The sequence below is a fragment of the Podarcis cretensis genome (assembly GCF_951804945.1).
Source record: "Podarcis cretensis genome assembly, chromosome: 2".
In the NCBI taxonomy this organism is placed as follows: domain Eukaryota; kingdom Metazoa; phylum Chordata; class Lepidosauria; order Squamata; family Lacertidae; genus Podarcis; species Podarcis cretensis.
The window spans coordinates 109589399-109617325 of NC_137171.1; the positions used below are offsets into that span (position 1 = coordinate 109589399).

The window sequence follows — 27927 nt, forward strand, 5'->3', positions numbered from 1 at the left end:
CATTCACGTACATTGCAAGGAAGCATGAAGTTTGCTTTACTCAGAGTAGACACGTGAGAATCCAAGCCCATGTCCCATTTCAGACTTCTCTTGCTGTTCAGACTTCTTGTTGAATGCAGTTGCAAATTGGTCCTCAAGTGTGCAGCTTATAAAACCATACAGTTGTGAGCCATACCCAGCTGTACTGCGGTAGTTAAAACGCCTGGCGTTGTATCCAATGTATCATACTCAAGAGTAGGCTCGTTGAAACGAATGGACATAACTAACAAGGCACATGGATTTCAATAGGTCTGTTCTTAGCTGGATGCAGTGCAAGAGCGCTGAGCTCAAAAGTTCAGAGAGCTCAGGCCAGGAGCTTGGTCCTTCCGCAAGCTGCTATCCCTCAACCTTTCTAAAAGAGGAATACTGAATTACTGAAATAATGTAGATGAAGCACCTTCACCCTAGAAAGGTACCCTAGAACAGGCACCCCTAAACTTGGCCCTCCAGCTGTTTGGGGACTACAACTCCCATCATCCCTAGCTTACAGGACCAGTGGTCAGGGATGATGGGAATTGTAGTCCCAAAACAGCTGGAGGGCCGAGTTTGGGGATGGCTGCCCTAGAAATAGTAACTGCTAGCAGGGGGGCATTGTTAGGGGTTGGCCAAGAGGCTCTGAGCCTCATGTAAATCGTGCCAAGCCTTTGATCTGTCCCTGCCCCCTTTTTTGTAGAATAAAAGTCTTGCTTCCAACACAGCTAGATGCTTTGAGAAGCTCTCAGCAATATTTCTGTTCACGCTTTTTTTAAAAAGCCACTTAAATGCAGGGTGGGGAAGTTGTCGCTTTCCACATATCATAGGGTCAGAAGGGGCACCCAAAGGTGCTCAGGTCCAGCCCCCTGCAACGCAGAAATCACAGTTAAAGAATCCCTCACAGATGGCCATCCAACCTCTGCTTAAAAATCTCGAAGGCAACTCCTCAACCTTCTGAGGGAGCCCGCTCCACTTTTGAACAACTGTTACTGTCAGAAAGCTTATTCCTAATGATTGGTCAGAATTCCTTTCTTGCCACATGGACCCATTGCTTTGGGTCCTAACCTCTGGAGCAGGAGAAGGCTTGCTTCATCATCAGTGTGACAGCCCTTCAGATATTTGACAACCACATACCATGTTGTTGGACTCCCAACTCAACATCGGCCCTAGCCACCGTGGCAAATGAGCAGGGGTGATGAAAGTTACAGGCCTGCCAACGTTTTGAGGGCCACAAATTTCCCATCCCTGCTTGAAAAAGCTTGCTGTACCCCAATACCATATCTCTAAACGTGTGCTTTTGTAAGGACACAACTCTTGTGTTTTAAAACTGACTGATGAACAGGGTTGCTGTAGTCCAGTTCTTAAGAGCAAGGAAAGGTGTACGAAAATATTTTAAACTATTTAAAAAAATTTATTAAGCAGAGTAATACAAGAACAAAAAGTTTGGCTTACTTTACTAACTGTGCCAGAGAAGATTTTTTAAAAACCTTGCACGCTGTTCTGGGGGTGCCCCTGACCCTTGGGGTGTGTTGGGGGGAAAGCTTCCTTGCGCTAGCCGTTCCTTGTGCTGGTGTCTGCCAGTGAACAGGTTAGTTGAATCCAGCTATATATATAAAGGTAAAGGGACCCCTGACCATTAGGTCCAGTCGTGACCAACTCTGGGGTCGCGGCACTCATCTCGCTTTATTGACCGAGGGAGCCGGCGTACAGCTTCCGGGTTATGTGGCCAGCATGATTAAGTCGCTTATGACAAACCAGAGCAGCGCACAGAAATGCCGTTTACCTTCCCGCTCGAGTGGTACCTATTTATCTACTTGCACTCTGACATGCTTTTGAACTGCTAGGTTGGCAGGAGCAGGGACCAAGCAATGGGAACTCACCCCCGTCGCAGGGATTCGAACCACCAACCTTCTGATCAGCAAGCCCTAGGCTCTGTGGTTTAACCCACAGCGCCACCCATGTCCCGTGGCTGTATATATAGATAAAAATACACACACATTCTACAGGAATTATTAAGTGATGACCATGGTCTCTTGGGGCGGGTGGGCAGTTATTTGTTTCCTACTTTCCAAGTCATAGAACCAGAGTTGGAAGGGACCCAAAGGTCATCTAGTCATCCCTTGGTTTTATTTCATGACCGAGTAACAAAACATAGCCATTCATTTCTTTTGTTTAAAAGTACAGTTCCTCTTCCTTGTTAGACTACTGTACTCCTCCTCTCTTAAGATACAAGACAATGGAAGGTGGCAATTAGATGCTGGTTGGAGCATGTCCCGTCCCATAAGCAACTGCCTAGCACTGCCAACATCAAACAGAGGAACCACAGAGAAAAGGAGCTCATTCCAGTGTAAAAACAGCGTAAAAACTCTTTTGGTTTCTGTGTACCTCCTGGGGTCTGAAGGTCAACCTTCCTTCTCTTCCCCCACCACCAGGAAATTTCAAAGGCTGAGTTGGCATCCAAACTAAGTGATGCCACGGCTAACCTGCCCCATGGACTTCAGTGGGACTAAAGTGTGGCTAATTTAAGTTTAGTTCCAGTCCCACTGTTCTACTACAGTTCTCTTGAATTGAGTGGGAGCCTCCACACCAATCCTTCACCATGCACTCCTTGAGTGTTGAGGGTTCAGTGGGTCCCTGAACTGTGAAAATGCCTCTCATCTGCCTGGCTGGAGGAGATGGGCATGGGCTGCATGTATGTAAAAACCTCTGACTTTTGCATTCCTGCAACGTAGCCGCCTGCACCAATGCCAGAGGGCACACCTGTGGCTCCACCCACTCTTTCCTCTGGCTCCACCCACCACTAGCATGGGGTTCCTGACAGACTCCCCAGGAGGGAGCATAACCCTTGGGCTAAAAGAAAAATATGATTCCCCACCTCTAGAGTATATTCTGCACTCGCACAAGGACACAGGCTAGCGCACCGATTTCAGCCACATTCCATTTTTTAAAAGCACCACATGCCCAAGTTTCTAGTCCTTAAGACAGCAACGACAGACACTGCTCACACGTTTCCAGAAGGCAGAAGGGCTGAGCAAGATTTCCAAGGGCCAGAGGGCATAAGCCTCTGCGTTCTGCATCTCTGCCCTTTTCTACGACCTGCAAAATAGAACAAGTTATACTAGAAGAGTTCGGATTTGATATCCCACTTTATTACTACCCTAAGGAGTCTCAAAGCAGCTAACAATCTCCTTTCCCTTCCTCCCCCACAACAGTGGGGTGAGTGGGGCTGAGAGACTTCACAGAAGTGTGACTAGCCCAAGGTCACCCAGCAGCTGCATGTGGAGGAGCGGGGAAGTGAACCCAGTTCCCCAGATTACGAGTCCACCGCTCTTAACCAAGTCACTCATAAGGTACCCAATGCCGCAGAACTCTGCTTTCCTCGGCGAAGGATCGCAGCTGCCTCAGTGCAGAAACTTTGGTTTTTCCAGCACACAGAGTTGCTTCAGAGTCCCTCCGTGCAAACCTCTTTCAGAAGAAAGCCAGATGACGGCCTCCATAACTTACAGAAGCAGTTCCTTGCGGAAAGCGGCCTTCAGGAAGACTCAACTTCCTGCTCAGCTGGAGCGCCGACGTTCGCGTCCGGGTTTTTGGCGGCGCTTTTGAAGTGGACCCTCCGGTGGCTGACCAGGTGCGAGCTCTGGTTGAACCTCTTCCCGCACTCTGGGCACTCGTAGGGCTTCTCGCCCGTGTGGATCCTCTGGTGCTTGTTCAAGTCCGAGTTGCGGATGAAACTCCTGCCGCACTCGAGGCACTTGAAGGGCCTGTCCCCCGTGTGCATGCGCTGGTGCGCCAGCAGAGCCGAGCTGTAGCTGAAGGTCTTGCCGCACAGCAGGCACTTGTAGCGCCGGTCTTCCTGGTGGGACTTGCGGTGGACCAGCAGCTGGTGGGTCATGCGGAAGCTGGCGGGGCAGTCGGGGCAAGCGTGCAGCTTCTCTGTGTGCGTCTTCTGGTGGGAGATGAGGTGGGACTTGTGGCCGAAGCGCCGGTCGCACTCGGGGCAGATGTAGGGCTTCTCGCCCGTGTGCGTCCTCTGGTGGGCCGAGAGGTTGGAGCTGGTGCTGAAGCACTTGCCGCAGTCCCGGCATGCGTAAGGCTTCTCGCCAGTGTGCGTCCTCTCGTGGGCGCGCAGCTGCGAGCTCTGCCGGAAGCCCCTGCCGCAGATGGCGCACTTGTAGGGCTTCTCCCCCGTGTGGATGCGCCAGTGCTTGATGAGCACCGAGCCTTCGCTGAAGCACCTGCCGCAGTCCGAGCAGACGTAGGACTTCTCCCCGGTGTGCGTCCGGCGGTGCACGATGAGCGCCGAGCTGGTGTTGAAGCTCTTCCCGCAGTCGGTGCATTTGTACGGCTTCTCCCCGGTGTGGAGCCTCCGGTGGGTCAGCAGGCTGGAGCTGTGGCGGAAGCTTTTCTCGCACACGTCGCATTTGAACGGCCGGTCGTTCGCGCGCATCCTCGGGGGGCCTTTCTCGTAGTCGAAACAAAGGTCTCCCGCAAATGTGTCCCGGCAGGTTTCCAGGCCCCTCTTATGGGCTTCAGGCTGCTCGGGATCGGGAAAGTCCTCGCTCCCTTCCGATAACGTCTCGTGCAATTGTTCAGCATCCACTCGCCCGGGAGGTTCCTCCTCATTTTCTCTCTTGATCCAATCTTCGCCGGCTGGAAGAAAGATTGCAATCAGTCATTCCCTCTCCACAATGCGGCCACAAGCTACGGGGAGTGTAGCTGAAGAGCAGGAAAGGGTGTTACAAACCGGGAAAGATAGTGAACTTTCAAGGAGGACTTGAGAGGTCAAGATTGTGCTGAGATGCGCAACTCTATGGCCACTAGGAAATAAAGTGGTACCTCAGGTTAAGAACTTAATTTGTTCCGGAGGTCCATTCTTAACCTGAAACTGTTCTTAACCTGAGGTACCACTTTAGCTAATGGGGCCTCCTGCCGCTGCCGCATGATTTCTGCTCTCATCCTGAAGCAAAGTTCTTAACCTGAAGCACTATTTCTGGGTTAGCGGAGTCTGTAACTTGAAGCATCTGTAACCTGAAGCATATGTAACCTGAGGTACCACTGTAGTCAGATTTGACCTGTATAAAAAACCCTCTCTTGCACAGAAACTTTTGTTTTTCCTTGCACCTCGGTTTCTAGATACACTATTAAATCTCCCATCTTGCCTTTCCTCCACCACAGCAAATCATCATCCACCACAAGTGGGGTGGGAAACCTCCGGTTTGCAGGCCATATTTGGCCTGCCAGGCCTTCCCATAAAAACGTCTGCCAATCCCTGCAAAGCCCAGGCTTGAACTGCCTGCCTACCAGCTGATGGGCAGCCAGTGCAAGCCTGCTCGGTTCGGCTGTGCACATGAGCTCCTCGCGGGGAACTCATGCACACATCCCATCCCTACAGAAGCCGACATGAACTTCCCACCTACCAGCTGATGGACAGGGAGTTCAAGCTTTCAAAGCACCTCACAGAGCTCTCTGCAAGCTTTTTGTGGTGTTTTGAAGTCACTACAGTGGTACCTCGGGTTAAGTACTTAATTCGTTCTGGAGGTCCGTTCTTAACCTGAAGCACCACTTTAGCTAATGGGGCCTCCTGCTGCCGCCGTGCCGCCGGAGCACAATTTCTGTTCTCATCCTGAAGCAAAGTTCTTAACCCGAGGTACTATTTCTGGGTTAGCGGAGTCTGTAACCTGAAGAGTATGTATCCTGAAGCGTATGTAACCCAAGGTGCCACTGTATCTTCTTGCATCCCCTGAACTGAGTTAAGGGAGTCAATGGCAGGGAAACAACAAGAGGGCCAGTTGAGAAAGGGGGGGGGGGGAGGGGAAAGGGAAAGGGATGGGGCAGGAGGATACTGAGCGGAAGCAGAGGGCTCTGCTTCGGTTAATTATACTTTTGACCTAACTACACTTTCCAGATGTACACTCAGCATCACTAGTGTGATGCATATTGTGATTTGCTTTTCATTTTTAAGAGACCCAGATAATATTTTTTTCAAGTGGACTCTCCAGTTCCTAATGAGAAGCCTGACAAGTGTCCCACGCTGATGTTCTAGTGTGAATTCCCAATGAAGTGCCGTCTGCTCTCGAGGCACTCAAAAGGCCTGTCTCCAGCAAGCATCCTCAGATAACCAGCTGCAAGCTTCTTGACTACAAGGTTGTTTTCCTGACTGGCCCCTTAAGTCCTTAAATGAAAGCCTGGTGCAACTGAATGCGTGTGAAATCTCGCCACTTAAGGACCCAAAACAGACTCTCCCCAGTGTGCCCTTTTGGATGAAAAAGGGAATCTTAAAACAGTTTACTTACAACCCCCATTTTGGAAACTTCTTACTTGCCGACACATTTAGTTCAGACGCTCACTGTGCCACTTTTTGTTCTGCCTGATGAGGAGCTTTGCGTTACTCAGAAAGCTTGCCCGCTTTTGATTAGTCCAATAGCCTCCTTGCCTATTTTCTGGTTTTAGGCGACAATCCTATACCCACCTGGGAACAAGCCCCAATGAACTAAGTTGGACTTACTTCTGAGCAGACACGTCTAAGGCTGCGCTGTCAGAGGCACATGCTCCAAACTGCCTTGTCCCTTGAAAATCACTACTGGGATCAGCGTACTTCTTCTAATGTGATAAATAATAAGGCTGGGTATTTGTTATCCTAACACATCTATAGGTGAAGCAAGGATTCTAACCCAGGTACACATCACCAAAGGCACAGCCACGGAAGGATCCTTAAAGGTAAAGGTAAAGGTACCCCTGCCCATACGGGCCAGTCTTGACAGACTCTGGGGTTGTGCGCCCATCTCACTTAAGAGGCCAGGGGCCAGCGCTGTCCGGAGACACTTCCGGGTCACGTGGCCAGCGTGACATCGCTGCTCTGGCGAGCCAGAGTCGCACACGGAAACGCCGTTTACCTTCCCGCTGGTAAGCGGTCCCTATTTATCTACTTGCACCCGGAGGTGCTTTCGAACTGCTAAGTTGGCAGGCGCTGGGACCGAGCAGCGGGAGTGCACCCCGCCGCAGGGATTCGAACCGCCGACCTTTCGATCGGCAAGTCCTAGGCGCTGAGGCTTTAACCCATAATAAGGCTGGGTATTTGTTATCCTAACACATCTATAGGTGAAGCAAGGATTCTAACCCAGGTACACATCACCAAAGGCACAGCCACGGAAGGATCCTTAGTCCAAATTAATTGCAAGCATGGGTCTAGAGATTAGGCACAGATAAACTCAAAATTAAAGTAAGAACATCTCAACAGCGTGGTCACAGGAGGCGTTCCTGGGGCATCAAAAGACCAGCAAAGGGTGGGCAAGGAAAGTTGTCAAATGGGAGGGAAATGACGTGCATTTTAAGTCTCCCGGTAGAGGTTTTAAGATGCGGGGTTCTGTATTTGCCCTTGATGTGAAATCTGCAACCCTTGGCCGGCCCTGCTGCCTCAAGAGTCGCCTGCAAAAATATTCCAGCAACAACCGGATTACCATCAGATTTCTTTTTGGCCGGGGGGGGGGCACCCACAAACTTGCCTCAGGCACTTACCGGGGTCCATTCCTATATGTATATATGTATATATGCGTCTGCCTGGGTTTTATCCCGGGGAGAAGCAGGGGTGCAGCGCAGCGGAGCGAACACCCAACCCGGAGCCAGACTGTGACCGCATTCCTGTGGCCTTTTGTACGGCCCCCGCTAAGCACCATGGGATATGTAGTCCTGGTGGGCAAAGAGGGGGCCCCACGCATCGCTCTCGAGGCATTCTGGGAATTGAAGTTCGGCTCGGACTGGACTCTTCCCCCGGCTCGTCGCTTTGCAGACTCGTTGGAAAGTGGTGCTTAATTGAAACGGGTGGGGGAAATGTGGGGAGAAGATCCAACACTTTTGTAGGGAGCAGACCTGCACCTGAACTCACTTTCCCGTGGGCCCTGAGTGTGAGTGCTGCTGGGTGTTCGAGATGCACTCTGCACATGCTTAAAGGGCACTATTCCCTATGGATCGCATGCTCCAAGCCTGCGTGGTTACGCATATGCTCCGATCGTGGGATCGGGCAAATAATGCAAAAACCTGGTGGAAACCGACTGAAACAAGAGCTGGAAAAACTGAGATGGCATGCAAAAGAAAAATGCAAAAATGGGGGACAGGGAGAGCGCCCCTCTTTATCACCTCCTCTTCACTTAGCAAAAGACACACACACACAAAAAAAAACCGTACATATGATTTGCAGATGGGAAAACATAGGCACGTGAACGTTCTTGTATGAGCTCCATAGTGAAAAATAATAATAGCAATTTAGGATCGGAAAGCTGGGTGTTTTGCGTTTCCTTCCAATTGTAAACTCCCCTTGCATGTATAGATTTAAGAAACGCGTTTTCGGGGGAGTGGTGTTTTTGCAGCTGTCACAACTGCCGAGGCCACTGGTCATTTGGGGGATTTGTTCCTAAGGAAATACAGCAAGAATGGAAGAACTTAAAAAGCAAAAGTCTGCGCCCAACGTGGGGCTCGAACCCACGACCCTGAGATTAAGAGTCTCATGCTCTACCGACTGAGCTAGCCGGGCGGCTGGTTCTTTCGGCTGTAAATAGTCTAGTTAATATGCAATTATTGCCGTCTCGGAACTTTTCCAATATAGAATTAAATATGTCGCTCACTGCGAATCATATAGTCAATACTAGCTTAGCATATTACTCTAGTGTACAGGAATCGAGCCATGCCTCAAATATGCACATGACACAGTGCCAACGTGTTGTTTGGTGGTTTAAAAATAAAAATTAAACGAATAGCCTCTCATAGAAAACAGTAAAGCCCCTTTTCTCAAATCATCCCAAATTCTTTTCCGTTGTTTTTATCATGTACTCACAATTTATTAACTATTAGCAGTGCTTTTTTTCTTTAAAAAATCTTTAGGGGTACTCTCATTTTGACTCAAGAAAATCATAATTTTACAGTTCAAATCAGGAAAAATAAATACAGTAAATGTGCAAAAGTACAAAGATTCACAAAATGTTTAGGGGTATGCGTCCCTCCAGAAAAAGCACTATTAGATTTCTCACTGCCGCTACAAACGCCGCCTTATTCTGAAGATTTGCACCTTTAAGGATGTGACGTACGCATATTCCCGTTGTGTGTACCCAGATGAATATTTTTGCGGAAAAAGCTATTTATAAAGTGGGCAGTGTTAACAACTGCAAAAAAAAAAAGACAAAGAGATCTTTTGGAAAAAAAACCGATTGCTGTTTCTGCCCGGTTTCGAACCGGGGACCTTTCGCGTGTGAGGCGAACGTGATAACCACTACACTACAGAAACCAGCTGGCTACCAACTTTTCATATACAGTACAATACTCTCAAAATAGAAAGAAAGGCTGCACAAAAGCGGTTTTGAAATTTTTGCTGCTGCATATCTTTCCATGGGAACAAAGCTGATCAGTAGAAGGGCTTCATAATGTTCTGAACAAAAACATAAGTTAAAGCATCAGTGCCTGAGATCTTATGTTGCATTGCAATTTTACACATGGGGAGGTCATTTTGTCATTACCAGTGGTAATTCACACAGAGAAAAAAGTGTTGATAACACAGACATCCAGGCATTTGTAAGTCAATTAACACATGTAGCGAAATAAAAACACATTGTGAATTTGCATACTGGGATAATATTTAATAAGATGAAATGGTCTGTAGCCCATGTTTAAGGTTACAGAAGACTCTTTGTTATTATGTCCCTAAGAACAGTGTTATTTTAGGGATGGAGAATGGAAAGCTCAGCACAAAATCAGAAGCCGTCAAAGAGAATCAATTGCCTGAATTCACTGGACATCACTGGTTTGAAAAAGCCATAGTGGGATTGCATGGTGAATTATGTCCATTGGTGGCAGGGTTTAATGGGGTGGGCAGGTAGAGGAAGGAAGGAGAAAGCTGATGCTGGAAGTGATACTATTTTTCTGGTGGAGTCTTAGTCGATGGCAGTATAGTTTATAGTGCAGTGTAGTTCTGTCACATTCTGTCCCTATTGCAGGCTGGACTGATGCAGAGCAGCTTAAACATTACAAGTCAGGGGTTGGCTTAAATCTGCAGCCACAACTCCCCCAACACAAAGCACTCATCTGGTTGCATGCAACAAAGGCCTACTCTACTCAAGCTGTCCACTTAAAAAGCCTCTCCCATGCTGCATCCTGCATTCTGACAGCCTTGTTTTTGTAAATTTGAAAACTCAGCAAAAATTAACTATTTCACATGAAACAAGAGCCTGCTCTTTCTGGCATGCGACTCCTTTCCTTGCTGGTAAAATCTTTGGCATTTTGCATCTGCTGCCGCGTCATCACCGCTCAGCTACCCTGAAATACTCGATTTTCTTTCCTTCCTTCCTTCCTTGCAACTCTTGCGGCCATAATCGCAAGCCTGGTGCACTTTTCATCCCTACTCAGGAAATTCCTTCTGGAAATATGCATTCAAGTCCATCCCAGGAGCCCAGCTGGTGCCCAGCCCCAATCTACGGGTCCTTCTGGGCCCAAGCAGCCCAAGCCTTTCCTGGGACCAGAAACCCGCCCGGCGGCTCTTTCAGCCACTTCCCCTCCAAGGCCGGCTGCAGCCCCGCCTCGCCGCCCATCTCACAGAGGCGGCACCCTCGGCGACCATAGACACAACGTAGAGCGGCCCCCGGTTTCCGGCGCATTTCCTCGAAGGAATAGGGCCTTCCTGTTTAGCGGCCGCGGGGGCTTCGCGGCTCTCTGACCCTGGAGCTCCTTAAGTAAAACAAGTGCTGCGAGCCAGCCGGGCCCCCGCTTGAGCCCAGAGGATTCGGCTGAGGGTAGAAAGGCCCCACTCCCCCGCCTCCGCCAGCCACCGCCTCCCCGGCCCCTCCCACGCCGCATCATAGAAACCCCTGTGGGTTGCTAGAGCGGCGCCGTAGCCCCCGCCCTTGTCTTCCGGCGCCGAGGCGCACTTAACCGCCATAGAGACGCGGGCGGCGGCGGTGGCGGCGGAGCCTCGGCGTGGCCAGTTGGGCGGCGGGAGTGGAGCGCGTGCCGAGGCGGCTTCTTGTTTCAGGGCTGGGCGGGGGGAGCCTCGGGCGGTTGTACCTGGGACCAGGTGAGCGGGGGGGGGAGGGGGGTTCCCCTCGGGCGGCGCCCCCACAACTGAGGCGCCGTGAGGAGAAGGGCTCAGCAGTGCCGAGGGCAGCGGCCTTGTGAGCGGGAGGAAGGCGCCTCCCTTCAAGGGGGGCGGCGAGGGAAGTGTGTGGGGCGACTGGGAAGAGCTCGGGGTCCCCATGGCGGCGGCGGCGGCGGCGGGGCCCGCAAGTAGCGGCTCCCGGGCCGCCCCCAACCCGGTGGCGACCCTCCACGAGGAGGCGGTGTGCGCCATCTGCCTGGACTACTTCATCGACCCGGTGTCCATCGGCTGCGGCCACAACTTCTGCCGCGTGTGCATCACTCAGCTGTGGGGCTCGGGCTCGGAGGAAGGGGACGACGCGGGCGCCTCCGGCTCGGACGGAGGGTACGGGCCCGGCTCCGACGCGGGCGCGGACGACGGAGGGGTCGACGACCTGGGGCCGGAGGAGGACGCCGACCCCGACGAAGACGACCTGGAGGACAACGAGTACTTGGATGATGGCGGGGACATGGAAGAGGAGGAGGAGGAGGCCGTGTCTCGGGAGGAGGAGTTCGACGACGAAGAGGACGACGTGTGGGATGATGAAGACGAGAGAGCGTACTGGGCCCAGCGCCCCGGCTCCGACGACATGTGGGACGATGACATGGGGAACGACTTGCTGTTTGACAGCTACGACGACGACGAGGTTATGGATGAGGAAGAGGAGCCAGAGGATGAGTATACTGTGCCCCCGACTCCGCCGACCCCCCAGATGCGCCCGGCTTTCAGCTGCCCCCAGTGCCGCAAGGTTTTCCCTCGCCGCAGCTTCCGCCCCAACCTCCAGCTGGCCAATATGGTCCAGATCATCCGCCAGATGCACCCGCAGCCGTTCAACTCCGTGGCAGTGTCCACGGAGGCCGTGGAACTGGCGGCGGCAGGGGATTCATCCGGATCGCCGTCTGTGTTAGCGGCGGGACGAGCTCTGAGTGCTGAGCGAACCCTGTGCGAGAAGCACCAGGAGCCCCTCAAGCTTTTCTGTGAGGCAGATGAAGAGCCCATCTGTGTTGTGTGCAGAGAATCGCGGGCCCATAAGCACCACAGCGTCATGCCGCTGGAAGAGGTTGTGCAAGAATACAAGGTATGGAGGAGGCTGGGGTCAATGTGAATGTTAGGACTGAACAAAAGATTACAGTCTGAACCTCTAGTATGTGCCCTCTTGCTTAGGGGAACATCTGTTGTGTGTATCTTGCTACTAGCAAAGAGGCAAGGGGCATAGCCCTGTGCTAGAACTTATGCAAAACATCCCAGGTTCAAATCCTAACATTTCTAGTGAAAGCCTTTTATGTAGCAAAGCTAGGATAGTCCACTGACTGAGTTGCTTCTTGTCAGAGTTGACAGTATTGGACTAGATGGACTTAGCTAGATGGACTTAGGGTGTGTCTGTTTAAGGCAGCCTTCTATTCATAAAATCTTTTATTTTGGGATTAGGACTTTAGGAGTTTTCTTCTGTAACAATTGCAGTCAGTTGATCTGTATGATAATTGCTGATATGCAGTAAGAAACAATAGCAAGGGATAAAAGCTCTATTGTTTAACTTCTGTTACTCTTCAAAGCATTTCATTTGTATTTTGTGCCTAACATCCAGTTATATAACTAGAAAACCTGTATGAAGAATGCATGAATTTTATGTTTCACTTTATGCACACCAGTGGCACAAACTTCAGTATGCCACTTGTGAGTGGCATGCAGATGTGTGTTGAACTTTTTTTTTTAATGCTTCTTTTTAGTTTTATTACTACTACTAGAATCTAAATTTTGCACTTTGTTTTTTATATATATATATATTTGGGGACGCAGGTGGCGCTGTGGGTTAAAGCCTCAGCGCCTAGGACTTGCCGATCGAAAGGTCAGCAGTTCGAATCCCTGCGGCGGGGTGCGCTCCCGCTGCTCGGTCCCAGCGCCTGCCAACCTAGCAGTTCGAAAGCACCTCCGGGTGCAAGTAGATAAATAGGGACCGCTTACCGGCGGGAAGGTAAACGGCGTTTCCGTCTGCGGCTCTGGCTCGCCAGAGCAGCGATGTCACGCTGGCCACGTGACCCGGAAGTGTCTCCGGACAGCGCTGGCCCCTGGCCTCTTAAGTGAGATGGGTGCACAACCCCAGAGTCTGTCAAGACTGGCCCGTACGGGCAGGGGTACCTTTACCTTTACCTTTATATTTATTTAGATTTTTAAATACAAATTCAGAAATAATAAACAGTATAACATATATCATAACATAGTTTCATAACTTCTTTGGACTCCCTCGCGTCTCCCGCTCCCACTTACATCATTGTAAATTTTGCCAGCAATTTATCATCTTGTTTAGATTCTTGTATCCCATTCATTTGAATACAATCTAATAATTCTCCAAAAGGTTTATATTTTCCTCAATCTCACTTATCATCCTAATTCCACCTAATTTGGTGGTGCTCAATTATTTATGATCTAGCATCCTCCTTAACATTCAACCAAATTACAGTATTTTTGTAAATAAATCTTAAATTTCTTCCAATCTTCTTCAGCTCTCTCCTCTCCCAGGTCTCGGATTCTGCCGGTCATCTCAGCCAATTCCATATAGTCTATCAGTTGCATCTGCCATTCTTCCAGTGTGGGTAGATCTTGGGTTTTCCAATGCTTAGCGATGAGTATCCTTGCTGCCGTTGTTGCATACAGGAAAAAAGTTCTGTCCTTCTTTATCACCCTCTGGCCGACAATACCCAGGAGGAAGGCCTCTGGTTTCTTGGGGAAAGTATACTTAAATACCTTTTTCAACTCATTATATATCATTTCCCAGAAGGCCTTCACTCTAGGGCACGTCCACCAGAGGTGAAAGAATGTTCCTTCATTTCCTTTACATTTCCAGCATTTGTTATCAGACAAATGGTATATTTTGGCAAGTTTAACTGGGGTCATGTACCATCTATATATCATTTTCATTACATTTTCCTTCAAAGCATTACATGCAGTGAAGTTCAACCCAGTGGTCCACAACCTTTCCCAGTCCTCAAACATAATGTTATACCCAATATCCTGTGCCCACTTTATCATAGCCGATTTAACCATTTCATCTTGTGTGTTCCATTTTAACAGCAAGTTATACATTTTTGAAAGTACCTTGGTCTTAGGTTCTAACAGTTCTGTTTCCAATTTTGATTTCTCCACCTGGAACCCTAACTTTTTGTCATTTTTAAATACTTCTTTAATCTGAGCGTAGTGTAACCAGTCTCACACTTTATCCTTCATTTTCTCCAAACTCTGCAATTTCCAATTGTCTCCATCTTTTTCTAGTATTTCCCCATATTTTGGCCATTTGGCCTCCATATTGGGTCTTTTTCGGGCCTTAGCTTCCAGAGGTGATAGCCACCTTGGAGTTTTATTTTCCAATAAGTCTTTATATTTTGTCCAGACATTAAACACTGCTTTTCTGACAATATGGTTCTTAAAGGCCTTATTGATCTTAACCTTGTCATATCATAAGTATGCATGCCAACCAAAAGCATTGTTGAAACCTTCCAGATCCAGTACGTCAGTGTCTTCGAGAAGTAGCCAGTCTTTTAGCCAGCAGAAAGCTGCGGCCTCATAGTACAACTTTAGGTCTGGCAGGGCAAAGCCCCCTCTTTCTTTCGCATCAGTTAGTATCTTAAACTTAATTCTGGGCTTTTTGCCCTGCCAGACAAACTTAGATATATCTCTCTGCCACTTCCGGAAGCACTCCGTCTTGTCCACAATCTGTAGTGTTTGGAACAAAAACAACATTTTTGGCAATACATTCATCTTGATAGCAGCAATTCGGCCTAACAAAGAAAGTTTCAATTTTGTCCAACTGTCTAATTTCTGACCAACATTTTTCATAATTGTCCTTAAATAGATTCAGATTTTTTGCTGTTATGTTTACCCCTAGGTACTTTACTTTTTTAACCACATTTAATTCTGTCTCTCTCTGAAACCGTTCTGACTCTGTATCTGTCAAATTTTTTCCCAATACCTTGGTTTTCTGTTTGTTTAATTTAAATCCCGCCACCCGACCAAAGTCTTGAATCAATTGTAATACTCTTTTCGTACTAGATTCTGGCTCCTGCAAGGTCAAAACTAGGTCATCTGCAAAAGCTTTAAGTTTATATTGTTTCGCTCCGACCTGAATTCCTTCCACCAACCGGTCCCCTCTAATCATATTCAAGAGCACCTCCAGAACCGAAATAAATAGCAGAGGGGAAATAGGGCAGCCTTGTCGTGTTCCTTTTTCAATTTTAAACTCTTCTGTAACCACATTGTTAACTATCAGTTTAGCCTTTTGTTCTGAATATATTGCATCAATCCCATTCTCAAAACCCCGTCCCACTCCCATTTCTTTTAAATTTCCCTTCATAAATTTCCAGGAAATATTGTCAAAGGCCTTCTCCGCATCTATAAAAATTAACACTGCTTTTGTATTTATGTCTGTTTTGCACTTTGATTTCCCTCTATGAACACTGATGTGGAGTACAGAAAGCTCAATCTCCTTCAAGATGATGTATTTGTATGCACTTCTTCATGCAGACCCTGAGGGGCAGAACAGAGGAATGAGAGATACATTAAGCAAATATTTTCTATTGGACGCTATCTGATTTCAAATCCTTTATTTTTAAAAAGGCAATAAACTTTTCTAGTTTAACCCCCCCCCCCCCCCCCCGAATCCTTAACCTATAGGGCTAGAAAGTTGTGCTCCCTTTTCTAAACAATAGCTGAGATTTTCAGGATTTGTGGAAGCGGTTGTGTGGAGGCTACAACTGTTTATACCAGTTGCATCCAAGTGTGACAAGTAGGTGGCCAGAAAGCAATGATCTGAAAAGTGGAGGCATGATATACACTTTTTTTAAAAAAGGGAAAATGTGTTTGAGTAACAAGAAGTTTATTCCCAAGCTCTTACTCCAGGCATAGGCAAATTCCGGCCGTCCAGATGTTTGGGACTACAATTCCCATCATTCCCAGCTAACAGGACCAGTGGTAGTTTGCCTATGCCTGTCCTACTCCTTATGTATGAACAGGAAGCTCTGTAAAATGTAATTGCACCATTTATTCTATTTGCAGTGTCTTTAGAATTCAGACACTGAAGCAACTTGAATGGCTGTTTCTCCAAGGTTCTAGTATTTTATTTTTCAGGCCAAACTTCAAGGTCACTTGGATCCACTAAAGAAGAAACTAGAGACTGTTATGAAGCAGAAGTCGGTCGAACAGGAGAAAATAGCAGACCTCAGGGTAAGTGACAAGCTTATTTTATCCTCCTGCAAACCACTTGAAGAGAAGAGAGAGCTTGGTTTTTTTCAGATAATGGATGCACATGTTGCAGCAGGTGGAATCTTGGAAGAGGCATTTTCTTACACGAGAGAAAGGGGGAATGTCTTAATATGGTACTTCCCATCCCCATTTTTTCTAAGTTACATTTCGTATTTTTTTAAAAATGTTTCCCATTGATCAATGTTTGTGGATTGGTTTCATTGTTTCTATGGATAGTACTGAGACTCCGTGCCTATAATGTGAATTCTGTAGCTTATAAAGGGGCTTAAGTAAAGGGTAAAGGCTGGCAGGAGCAGGGACCGAACAACGGGAGCTCATCCCGTCACAGGGATTCAAACTGCCGACCTTCTGATCGAAAGTCCTAGGCTCTGTGGTTTAACCCACAGCTCCACCCGCGTCCCTCATAAAGGGGCTTACCTGCTAAGAAAAGAGGTGCATAATTCCACTGTGCTTCGCCATGAAACCTTTGCTCCAGCCACCTTCATGCTGGCTTTCCTCACCCTTACCTATCCTCCCGCAGAACAAGATGAAGCTCGATATGAAAGACTTTGAGGCGGACTTTGAGCGGCTGCACCAGTTCCTCATTGGGGAGCAGGCGCTGATGCTGCACCAACTGGAGGACCGCTACGAGGTGCTTCTTGCCAGCCAGAGTAACAACGTCTCCCACCTCGAGGAGCAAGCTGCTGCCCTCAGCCGCCTCATTGCAGAAGCGGAGGACAAGAGCAAGCAGGATGGCTTGCAGATGATCAAGGTGAATGGATCCCTTTTCTACTAGCCTGGCTTCAGGGTGACCAGTGGCCAAGAATCTGCCCGGCTGTGGTGCCACAGTGATAGTGGTACAGTAGTAGAAATCCTGGACACAAAGAGTTTAGTGTAGGATTGTGTGTGTTTTTTAAGTGTGAGTTTGCTATATGGAATCCGAGTAGCTCTAATTCAGGGGTCAACAAACTTTTTCAGCAGGGGGCCAGTCCACTGTCCCTCAGACCTTGTCAGGGGCCGGACTATATCTTGGGGGGGGGGGGAATGAACGAATTCCTATGCCCCACAAATAACCCAGAGATGCATTTTAAATCAAAGGACACATTCTACTCATGTAAAAACACACTGATTCCCAGACCATCCGCGGGCCGGCTTTAGAAGGCGATTGGGCCGGATCCGGCCCCGGGACTTTGTTTGCCTACCCATGCTCTAATTCCATGAGACAGACTTGTCTTCGACGATTCCAATGCAGGGGTGGAGAATCTGTGGCCTTTTATATGTTGCTTGAGTACAACTCCCATCATTTCTGAACTATTGGCCATGCTGGCAGACTGATGGAGTCCAGTGATGTCTGGAAGATAACACTAAAGTCTAGAATGTAAGACAACCACCACCAATAAGGCCACCCTGTGCAGGAAACAATAATGTTGAAGATTTGGAGATTCTGAGGGTGTTGACTTCATAAATTCCCTGGGCAAATAATCATTATATTCAGTCCTCCTAGGGGTTACGTCTGAACATTCAGCCCTTCCTTGTACTAAGAAGTCACTGCTGCATGCTAAGTAGGACTGGAAGAGATCAAATCTTCATCTTAAGTGGCTACAGACTCTTAAATTTTGTTTCCCCCACATTTGCCTGTCTTCTTGACTTTTTTTTCTCTTCTTTTTTTTCTAGGATTTCAAAGGCACTTTAGTCAGGTTGGTTGATCTTGGTTTTTGCTTTCAATTTCTCCTTGATGGTTACCCTGTGTGTATCTGAAAGGCCTTGAGATACTAGGTTGTTTTACATATGCTCATTTGATCAAATTCCATGAACGATAAGAGATCTGCTGCTTCCACTGTCCATAAATCTCTGGCACTGGTGTCTCAAGGCCATCTTAAGGTAGCCTCTGCTTTTTGAGCCGAGGCTCTTTTTGCCATCAACTGCCCACCCCCAGGGAAAAATACATTTGAGGGAATAATCTAAAGACACATCATGCATCAACTTTGCTGAAGCAAAGCAGGCTTGGGGCTGGTTAGCCTTTGGAATTGCTGCAGTATTTCGGTGCATGGTGGCATAGTTGCTACTGCTTCATAAAATCCAGATCCACATAAAACGTTTTTCACAGAGTCTAATTGAAGCAGTGTTCGAAACTCCCATTGTTCTAATCTCATTTTGCGATGGGGAATTTCATTAGTTTGAGCAGTTTCTGAGCTGCGGGTGCAGTACTGCACCTAAGATTCCAGATTAAAACTGCAGAGTGGAAGGAAAGGAGGACCTTATTCTGCCTCCCCACTTCCAGGTACTCTCTGAAGGTTGGAGAAGAGACCCTCTTAAGAATATTGGGGGCGGGGGCGGGGGAAGGACTAGATCATGTGAAAAACGAACATCATATTTTAGCTGCATTTTCAGCTTTGTATTGTTATAAAACAGTGCACCTAGACATTCCGTTGTTGCATCCATAACTGAGGTTTAATGTACCATTTAGCTCCTAGCTTTCATATCTCAGTTTCTAACACTGAATTGAAGTCTATAATTGTGTTTGACTCTCCCAAATCAAGGGAAGGCAGAGTAACTTGAAAGGCTAAATGTTTAGAGTGGGTATTCAGAAGCTTTGTTAAAACACATAGTAACGTCTTAACCAGCAATTTCTCCTTTGAGTCAACAGACAGGTGTTTGTGTAAGCTATCAAAAATGACATTTCCCGGCACCACTAAAAATTTGTTTTATTTATTCGTTTCATAAAATTTCTTTACTGCTTGTGTTTTTTATTTTTAAAAAACCCTCAAAGGAGTTTACAAAAAGAATAAAACAGTAAGATTATCATTAAAAAAAAATTGTTTACACAGCTATTTAAAATATGTGCTAAACTAAAAACATGAGAAAAATCCATCTGTGGTAGGCTTGTCTGAACAAAAATGTTTCTAAGAAGGAGCTGAAAAGGAATACACAGGGGAGGCCACCTGCCTGCTATCAAACTGCTGGAAATAAGGCCCTATGAACTGGTGTATGTTCTCAAAGTCACTCAGTACTTTACAGGTGGATGAAAAGAAATCATTACATTTATTTTTAAAAAATCAGTTTTTTTAAATCAGTTTTTTATTTAACTTGGATTTTTAAAATAAACTGCTTTTGGAGGAAAAAATCTTTCTAAAGATAGTTTTCTATTTAAGTTACATTATAGTCCAAAGGCCATCAGGAAATAAGGATTTGTTTTAAGTTTTTCATGTGTGCTGAAACTCAATCTAAGTTTTTTTTAAAAAAATAAATAAAAATGTTTAACCACATTAGTCAACAAACGTGGGTACAGTGGTGCCTCGCAAGACGAAATTAATCCGTTCCATGAGGCTCTTCGTATAGCGGTTTTTTCGTCTTGCGAAGCAAGCCCATTGACAGCTTAGCGGATTAGCGCTATTAGCAGTTTAGCGGCTTTTAGCGGATCAGCTGATAAGCGGCTTAGCGGCTTGGGAAAAGGGGGGGGGAACCCGCAGGAACTCGCAAGACATTTCGTCTTGCGAAGCAAGCCCATAGGGAAATTCGTTTTGCGAAGCGCCTCCAAAACGGAAAACCCTTTCGTCTAGCGGGTTTTCCGTCTTGCGAGGCGTTCGTCTTGCGGGGCACCACTGTACATATGTTATAATGTTATTCCTTTAGTTAAACAACAACAACAATTTATTGTTTATACCCAGCCCATCTGGCTGGGTTAAATTAGTTAAATAAATTTAGTTAAATAAATGATTATTTTTCTCCTTCCAATAAAGTACAGCCGAAAAGTCTGAATATAAACAGTTAACTTATTAAACCTCATAATACTTTCATAATTATCTATGTATTTCTAATAGTATAACCAAATCAGTAATTTTTGATATACCGTATTTTTCCTTCTATAACACGCAGATTTTTTCTCCTAAAAAGGAAGGAGAAATGTCTGTGCGTGTTATTGAGCGAATGTGTGGTCCCTGGAGCCAATTGGTGCGAGGGGAGGCAAAAAAAAGCAGGCAAAAATCAAATCCCGCGTCTCCTAGAAGGGAAACATGAAAAGAGGAAGCGGCTGCTTTCCGGCATTCTGCCTCAGGGTCTTACTGCCCACCCACCTCTGTTTCCTTGCTGTGTTTGCTCAAACGGAACAAAGAGCAGGGAAAGCCCCTCCCCTCCAGGCAAGTGGAGGGGAAAGAAGAGTGTCTCCGTGCTGCTGAAAACATGCAGAAGGGAGAGAGAGAGAAAGAGAGAGCGAGCGAGCGAGCGGGCTGGCTGGCTTGGGTGGGTAGGTGAGGGAAAACTTTTGCCTTCCTTTCCTCCCTATACCCCTCTCCTGCATTCTTAGCCAGCTGCTTCTCTGCACACCCCTCTCATGCTCCTTGTCCCTTCTGTGTTTTTCCTTCCCTCCCCACTTAAAATGTGGTTAAAAAGCATGGATCCACATGGGTCCTCAGGATCTTTGCATTGGGTCAGCCCAAATTCACCATCAGATCACATAGCATGTCCATGGCTACAGCCTGCCCCCCCAAAATCACGCACCCACTGTTGCCTGGGGCTGCAATGGTGCAAAAATGTGGTTAAAAAGCATGGATCCGCATGGATCCTCAGGATCTTTGCATTGGGTCAGCCCAAATTCACCATCAGATCACATGTCTGTGGCCACAGCATGAAGCACAAAAATGATACATCCACTGTTTCATTCAGAATGTTTTTTCCCTTGTTTTCCTCCTCTAAAAACGATGTGCGTGTTATGGTCAGGTGCATGTTATAGAGCGAAAAATACGGTAACTGTAAAAACTACTCTGAAAATGTATTATTCCAAAAATGAAACCTTCATCTCGTTGTAAATATTAAGATTATACCAGCAGGAATGCCTTTCTGTAAAAAAAAGGATTTAGATCAAGTCTTACTGACTAGTGATTTAAATCATGATTTAAATCAAACCCACCCTGGTACTTTGCCTAACAGTCTGGCTCCCCGAGACCTGAGGTTCCCCTCCCCTGACCTCCAAGACAGTGTGCCCCTGAATACCAGTTGCTAGGAGCTTCATTCAGGTTCTGCTTGTGGACCTTCCCGGGACATCTGATGGTCCACTGTGATGTCCAGTGTCAGGGAAGAGTAAGAAGTTTCCAGTTTCTCAGAGGGAGAAAGCATTCCCCAAGGGGGGAAGGAGAGCAGTGAATCTAATAGAAGACAACAACAGGGAGGGACCGGCTGTTCACAGGAAAGGGAAGGGTTCAGTTCTAGCTCAGATTCGGAGGAGGGGAGATACAAGCCAGCTCTAGCCAGGAGGTTAGAAAAAAGAGCGGGAAAGCAAAAGGAAAGGCGCATTCGACATTTTGAGAGTGGCTGGTCACGGAGAAGCAGAGCTCAGAAGGTATCTGAAATAAGTGACTTGAGGAATAATATTTAATAACCGTTTATAATACTGTTTTGTTAATACGCAATAAAAGTTATAAAAGAACAAGAAGCGTTTGTGTGGGGATCTGAAGAGGACGACGACCAGTCCTGACATCCAGATGCTGGACTAGATGGGCCTTTGGTCTGATCCAGAAGGGCTCTTCTTATGTTCCCATTTTTTTTACTGCAAAACTGTTAACAAGTTCACGAATCTATGGATCAATATTTGAGCTCGTTACGGAGAGCACAGCGTACGAGGAGTAAGCTTGGAATCTTGGCAGAATTCATTGAACCTTGTTCTTGAAGGTGAGGACCAAAAAGTGTGAAAAGCCACCTTGTCGTCTCACCTCTTTGTTAGCTTAATCTCCTCGCTTCTGTTCCCTCTCAGTGTGCAGTGTTCTTGTGTTAAAAGCAAAGGACTGAAGTGGACTGTTAGGTGCTACTGCAGCAATATGGAGGAGGCTGGACGAGCTGAGCTAGGAATAGCCCCGTGTCCCATTGTGGTGTGGGCGGTCGTGTTCCTTTCTCCTGACCCAATGCTTTCTCCCCTGGTTGCCAAGCCCACCCTTAACATAGTTGTGCTCTAAATTATCAACTTGCCAGGTGTGAGAACATTACGTTCCAGGATCCAGAGATGGTGCCAGTGGATGCAGGAAAGAAATTTCGAAACTACTTCCTTATAGACGTCTTAATGAAGAAGATGGGGAAGATCTTCTGCCAAGTCCCTCAAGGTAAAAGGCTCCTGGCTCCTCTGTGCTGCTGTGTCTCCTGCTCCTGTAGTCAATTGAAGCAACTGCTCCTTAAGGGATGTGGAGGGATTTTCCTTTGCCTCATGTAGGGCTGCTGTCTATCCCACGCTATATGGAGGTTAGGAATTGGCTTTTGTGCAGTTGCCTTAACAAATTGCAGGAAGCATCTCATTCTGGAGAGATACCCTTGCCTAGAGGGGCTTATAGACTGTTGAGCGGGGAGAAAAGAGGGAGGCTGGGAATGATCAGCGGCCTGTGTGAATAGGGGAATAACTGTTTGTGGTGTAAGTGGGAGGCTCAGAACGAGGTTCTGGGAAAGATGTACTGAAGTACATACTTTAGATCTTTTTAATTGGCATGTTTGACCGTTTTGGTGTTTGCGCTGAAATTCTGGTTCTGCTGTGCTGTTTGGCCGTAGTGATAAACATTCATTCATTCTGGTTGGGATAGCTGGGATAGCAGGCTTGTTGGGTTTTGAATGTCTTATTGAGATTTTTCAATTTCGTTCTGTATGGGACAATGACAATAAAAAGTATTGTATCATATCGTATTGTATTCAGATGCACTGAAGAGAGGGGAAAGTTCTGGTGAAAAGGGGTGAAGGTGGCTGTTGCAAGGCATAAAGCTTTGTAATGGGAGTTTGGAGGTGGGAATGGAAGAGGGGGGCGGGATAATAGTGTGGGAGAGAGGTAGAGCAGTGGCAAGCTTCAAAAGAAAAGGCTTTTGCAGTATAGCTCAGTTGGCAGAGCAGGAGACTCTTACCCTCAGGGTTGTGAGTTTGAGCCCCACGTTGGGCAAAATATTCCTTCATTGGACTAGATGACCCCCCCCCCATCCCCTCCAACTCTGCAGTTCTATGAAAAGACAAAAGCATTGAGATTGTATTTTGGAGCTACTACATCACAATGGTAAAGAGACTGAACTGAAAACCAGGAAGTTTCGCCATGACCATTAGCTCACTGGGTAGTCTGAGACATATGACTATTCCATAAGCTTCTGTCCTGTATCTGCTATCATATCGGTGCTGATTCACCATCTTTATGGTTAAAGCTTTGGGAACACCAATATAGATAGGAGCTTCTTTCCACTCATCATCAGAATTTCATATCAGAGTTGGCCTGAGTGGGAAGCTGACCACTAGGCTGGTGTGCTAGGGCTATGTCTTTATTGATTTCCCCTCCTTCTCATTCTGTATGAACTGGTGAAATTCTAGAGCTTGGAAAACCACTTTTTATGCTGTGGTTCTGTCTGCTCTCATAAGACATCCCTTAAAGTAAAAAGGTAAAGGTAAAGGACCCCTGGACAGTTAAGTCGAGTCAAAGGCGACTATGGGGTTGCGGTGCTCATCTCGCTTTCAGGCCAAGGTCCACTGACAGCTTTCCGGGTCATGTGGCCAGCATGACTAAACCGCTTCTGGCACAGTGCGACACCGTGACGGAAACCAGAGTGCACGAAACGCTGTTTACCTTCCCGCTGCAGCAGTGCCTATTTCAGTGTTTTTCAACCACTGTTCCGCGGCACACTAGTGTGCCGCAAGATGTTGCCTGGTGTGCCGTGGGAAAAATTTAAAAATTTGAAAGATTTAAAAATAAAGTATTTTATAATTTTTCATATTTCTGTTTATAAAATACTTTCTTTGTGTTTATTTGATTCCTATTCAAGAGAATTACTTTATATATAGTCAATATAGGCACAGAGTTAATTTTTTTAACATTTTCTAATGGTGGTGTGCCTCATGATTTTTTTCATGAAACAAGTGTGCCTTTGCCCAAAAAAGGTTGAAAAACACTGGCCTATTTAACTACTTGCACTGGTGTACTTTCGAACTGCTAGGTTGACAGGAGCTGGGACAGAGCAATGAAAGCTCACCCCGTTGCAGGGAATCAAACTGCTGACCTTCTGATCAGCAAGCTCAAGAGGCTCAGTGATTTAGACCACAGCGCCACCTGCCTCCCTAAAACATCCATTATGTTGTATGGGAATGAGCAGAGGCCAATCTGTCGTGTAAAATATGCCAAGGCCGAAGTAGCTGTCTTCACGGGCATGTTGCATGTGTGTAATTGAGCAAATGAAAGATTTTAATTTTGTATAGGGTGTAAATCTTGAGCTGCCACTTGACCACTCCTGTATTAAAGACTTCCTGTGTATTTGCATAATAAATTAAAACGGTTATTACCATCCCCGTGAGCTAGAAACTGCTGAATTAAAACCAACTGTGGGAGTTGTCCTGTTCTGTGAGAGGTGGTCACTGCCATGCCAGATGGTTCCATTCAACTCTTAAGAATAACTTTGCTATTAACCTGCCCTGAGCCATTTGAATAAGGCAGGCTGTGAATCGGAGGAATTCCATGCTTGGAACCTACTAAATGTATAAGGAACCAAATGCGCAACCTCCTTTTTTTAGCGTTTTGTTTTCTTGATATCTCTCTCTCTCTCTCTCCTGCAGCTGAATTGATTCTGGACCCCGAGACGGCCCACCCGCGCCTGACCGTTTCCTCGGACTGCCTCGGCGTCCGGCTCGGAGAGCGCTGGCGGGACCTGCCCGACAGCCCCAAGCGCTTTGACTCCGACTACTGCGTTCTGGCCTTGCAGGGTTTCACCTACGGCCGCCACTACTGGGAAGTGGAGGTGGGGGGCCGGCGGGGGTGGGCTGTGGGGGTGGCCCGCGAATCGGCCCGGCGCAAAGAGAAGTCCGCCGGCAGCGGCTCCCACCAGAAACGCGAGATCTGGTGCGTGGGGACCAATGGCAAGAAGTACCAGGCTCTGACGACCACTGAGCAGACCTCCCTTTCCCCATCTGAGAAGCTCCGCCGCTTCTGCGTCTTCCTGGACTATGAACGGGGCCAGCTGAGCTTCTACAATGCCGAGAGCATGGGCCATATCCATACCTTCAACGCCTCGTTCCGCGAGCGCATCTTCCCCTTCTTCCGCATTCTTTCTAAGGGGACCCGCATCAAAATCTGCAATTGATACGGTCGCTGCTGTTTCTCTTGCACGTAGCTAAATGCAACCCCCCCTCCCTAGCGATAAATCCTCCTGTCACAGCCGATTGACCCTGACAAGATCCCTGGTCTGTTTCAGTGTTGGGCCTTGGAGGATTCCTTACCTTGCTGTCTTCTTGTGGGTTCGCTCTGAGCAGGGATTCCCACCCCCACTTCCATACATCTATTATTGCACAGATAACCTTTTTTTTGGTGCTCGGCCAGATAAATTTGTAATTCTTTCCTTTGGCTCATTTCCATCCTAGCAAGAATCTCTTTCTCTTCCCCCGTGGGGTTCTCTTTCCTCCTGTCCTCCAGGATCTCTGGGACCTGGATATCTCTGGCAAATTGAGGCTCATTTGGCATGCGGTTCTCATGGTGGCTGAGTAGTCGGAGGTTCATCTTTGACATTCCAAAGACACTTGAACTGTCTTATGCCAGGCACTCAGGTCTTGTGGATTGTGTTAACTTTTGGTGCCCAGACAAGATAAGCTAGTCCCAACATGTTCTTGGAGCTGTATCCGGTCCATGCTATGAATCAGTTTGTTCTCCCCCCCCCCCCTGCCTTGCTGTCCCAAGGCACCAGTCACCTCCTGAAACCACTTAATAGTGGTGAGTACATCTAAATCCAACTCTACACAGAATTGTCCCGCCTGGTTTCCTGTTCGGGTATGGTTCCTTCTTCAACTTCCTCAGTGTCTTGTCTCCTGATGATCTCCTGTTTTGCATCTTCCAGTGTTTACACACACATCGGATTTCATTTTATTTTTAAGAAACGCATAGGAGCCAGTTTTGCCCCTCTGTTCCAGGTGTGGTTTGGATGCCCCTGTCTGTCCCTCTTTCCTTTATGTTATCCCCATCTCTTTTACCTGGAGGGAGGTATTCATCAATACTACTAGTGAGATAGAAAGATAGATGTAACTGCCATTTTGGAGGTGGGGGTGGAGAAATGACAGGTCCAAGGGTTGTTGTTATTTTCTGGGGCACAATTGGAGTGCTGTGGCTCTTGGGATGAATGTAATCCCACTAGGAGCTTTGGTGACCAGACTTCATCACTGCTGCCTCACACACCCCTCACCCTTGTAGGACTTAATTAACTTATTTTTAATTGCTTTTTCCTGTCACGCCCCAGGATCTGCAGTGTGGAGTCTCTTCTCTCCTGACTGCAAGACACTGGAGGCCTTAGCTGTGCCAGCTGTTATGTGTTGGTTCCCCTGTCCCCTCGATTCTTTTTGGCATTACAGAGCTCCTTTTGAACTATTTTTCGCTATATATGTAAAAAAGACTTACAATGGAGATCTAGTTTTTTGGGAAAAGTTGAGTAAATAAATACAATTCTACAAGTGAACTCTTGTGTTTGTGGTCTGTTCAAATATTGAAAATGGATGGGGGGAAATGGCATGGTGTAGTGTGTTCTTTTTCTTAGGGCTGCCATACAAGCTCTGGGTCTTCCTAAGAAAAGCGCGGGGTATCCTGGTTTTTACTTTTTGAAATATGGCAACACTTCTCTCTCTCTCTCTCTCTCTCCACACACACACACACACACACACACACACACACACACACACACAGAGGGAGGGAGGGAGGAAGTGTAGTACCTCGCGTTAAGTACTTCATTCCGGAGGTCCATTCTTATCCTGAAACTGTTCATAACCTGAAGCACCACTTTAGCTAATGGGGCCTCCTGCTGCCGCTGTGCCAACGGAGCACGATTTCTGTTCTCATCCTGAAGCAAACTTCTTAACCCGAGCTACTATTTCTGGGTTAGCGGAGTCTGTAACCTGAAGCGTATGTAACCTGAGGTACCCCTGTATAGGGAAGATGGGAAACTGCCTTATGGTAAGTCAGGCTGCTGCACTATATTGTCTCCCAGGGTCTCCCAGCCTTATCTGGAACTGGGACCTGCTTGTATGGAAAACATGTATTCCTTTCTAGCTGTCAGTAGATACCTGGGCCGAGTGCTGTTAGCCCTAGCCACATCATTGGCATTGTCGCCATGGATGCAGGAAGGATCTGGGGAAGAGGTTCTTCTGTTTCCTTCTTCCAAGCTAGTGATCTGACAGGCACTGTGTGTGTATAGATATGGTTGCTGGATTGGGCTAGGAAATCCCCAAATGTATGCCAATAACCGGAGTGCATTTTTACTTGTCCCCCTCTCAAAAAACAACAAAAAAACATTTCTAAAGTTTTAAATCACTCTGATGCCACAGTGACTACAGAACTCTCATGTTAGTGAGGGAGATTTCAGAAAATATCTGAGGTCCAACACTGAGGGCCTTCTGGCAGTTCCCTCACTGCGAGAAGCAAAGCTACAGGGAACCAGGCAAAGGGCCTTCTCGGTAGTGGCACCCGCCCTGTGGAACGCCCTCCCATCAGATGTCAAAGAGATAAACAACTACCTGACATTTAGAAGACATCTGAAGGCAGCCCTGTTTAGGGAAGCTTTTAATGTGTGACTTTTTAATGTATTTTTAATCTTTGT

The 27927-nt window shown here is 47.2% G+C and overlaps 2 protein-coding genes across 3 annotated transcripts; one reads left to right on the forward strand and one right to left on the reverse strand.

Annotated features, from left to right (window-relative positions):
• Nucleotides 1–1402: 1402 nt before the first annotated feature.
• LOC307208840 (uncharacterized protein) lies at nucleotides 1403–7658 on the reverse strand. 2 transcript variants are annotated; one of them, XM_079963836.1, is made up of 2 exons: nucleotides 7528–7658; nucleotides 1403–4662 (listed from the first exon to the last, which is right to left on the reverse strand). In XM_079963836.1, exons 1-2 carry the CDS (start codon nucleotides 7535–7537, stop codon nucleotides 3545–3547), a joined length of 1128 nt encoding a protein of 375 aa, XP_079819962.1. In that variant the 5' UTR covers nucleotides 7538–7658; the 3' UTR covers nucleotides 1403–3544. The 2 variants fall into 2 exon arrangements, with proteins under 2 accessions (XP_079819962.1, XP_079819963.1); XM_079963837.1 differs by lacking the exon at nucleotides 7528–7658 and adding an exon at nucleotides 6331–6695 and having other exon boundaries at nucleotides 1818–4662.
• A 3401-nt stretch (nucleotides 7659–11059) lies between these two features.
• Nucleotides 11060–26793, forward strand: TRIM41 (tripartite motif containing 41). The gene is made up of 6 exons (XM_079963055.1): nucleotides 11060–12203; nucleotides 16244–16339; nucleotides 16899–17129; nucleotides 18032–18054; nucleotides 22319–22446; nucleotides 24911–26793. The coding sequence occupies exons 1-6, from the start codon at nucleotides 11244–11246 to the stop codon at nucleotides 25432–25434; spliced, it is 1962 nt and encodes a 653-aa protein (XP_079819181.1). The 5' UTR covers nucleotides 11060–11243; the 3' UTR covers nucleotides 25435–26793.
• The last annotated feature ends 1134 nt before the right edge of the window (nucleotides 26794–27927 follow it).

Excerpts from the sequence above, each read along its gene's own strand:
- TRIM41 (XM_079963055.1), top strand. The coding sequence starts at position 11,244 with ATGGCGGCGGCGGCGGCGGCGGGGCCCGCAAGTAGCGGCTCCCGGGCC. Across the intron at positions 12,204-16,243 it reads AGGTTGTGCAAGAATACAAG|GCCAAACTTCAAGGTCACTT; the intron begins GTATGGAGGAGG and ends TTTATTTTTCAG. Across the intron at positions 18,055-22,318 it reads TTCAAAGGCACTTTAGTCAG|GTGTGAGAACATTACGTTCC; the intron begins GTTGGTTGATCT and ends TCAACTTGCCAG.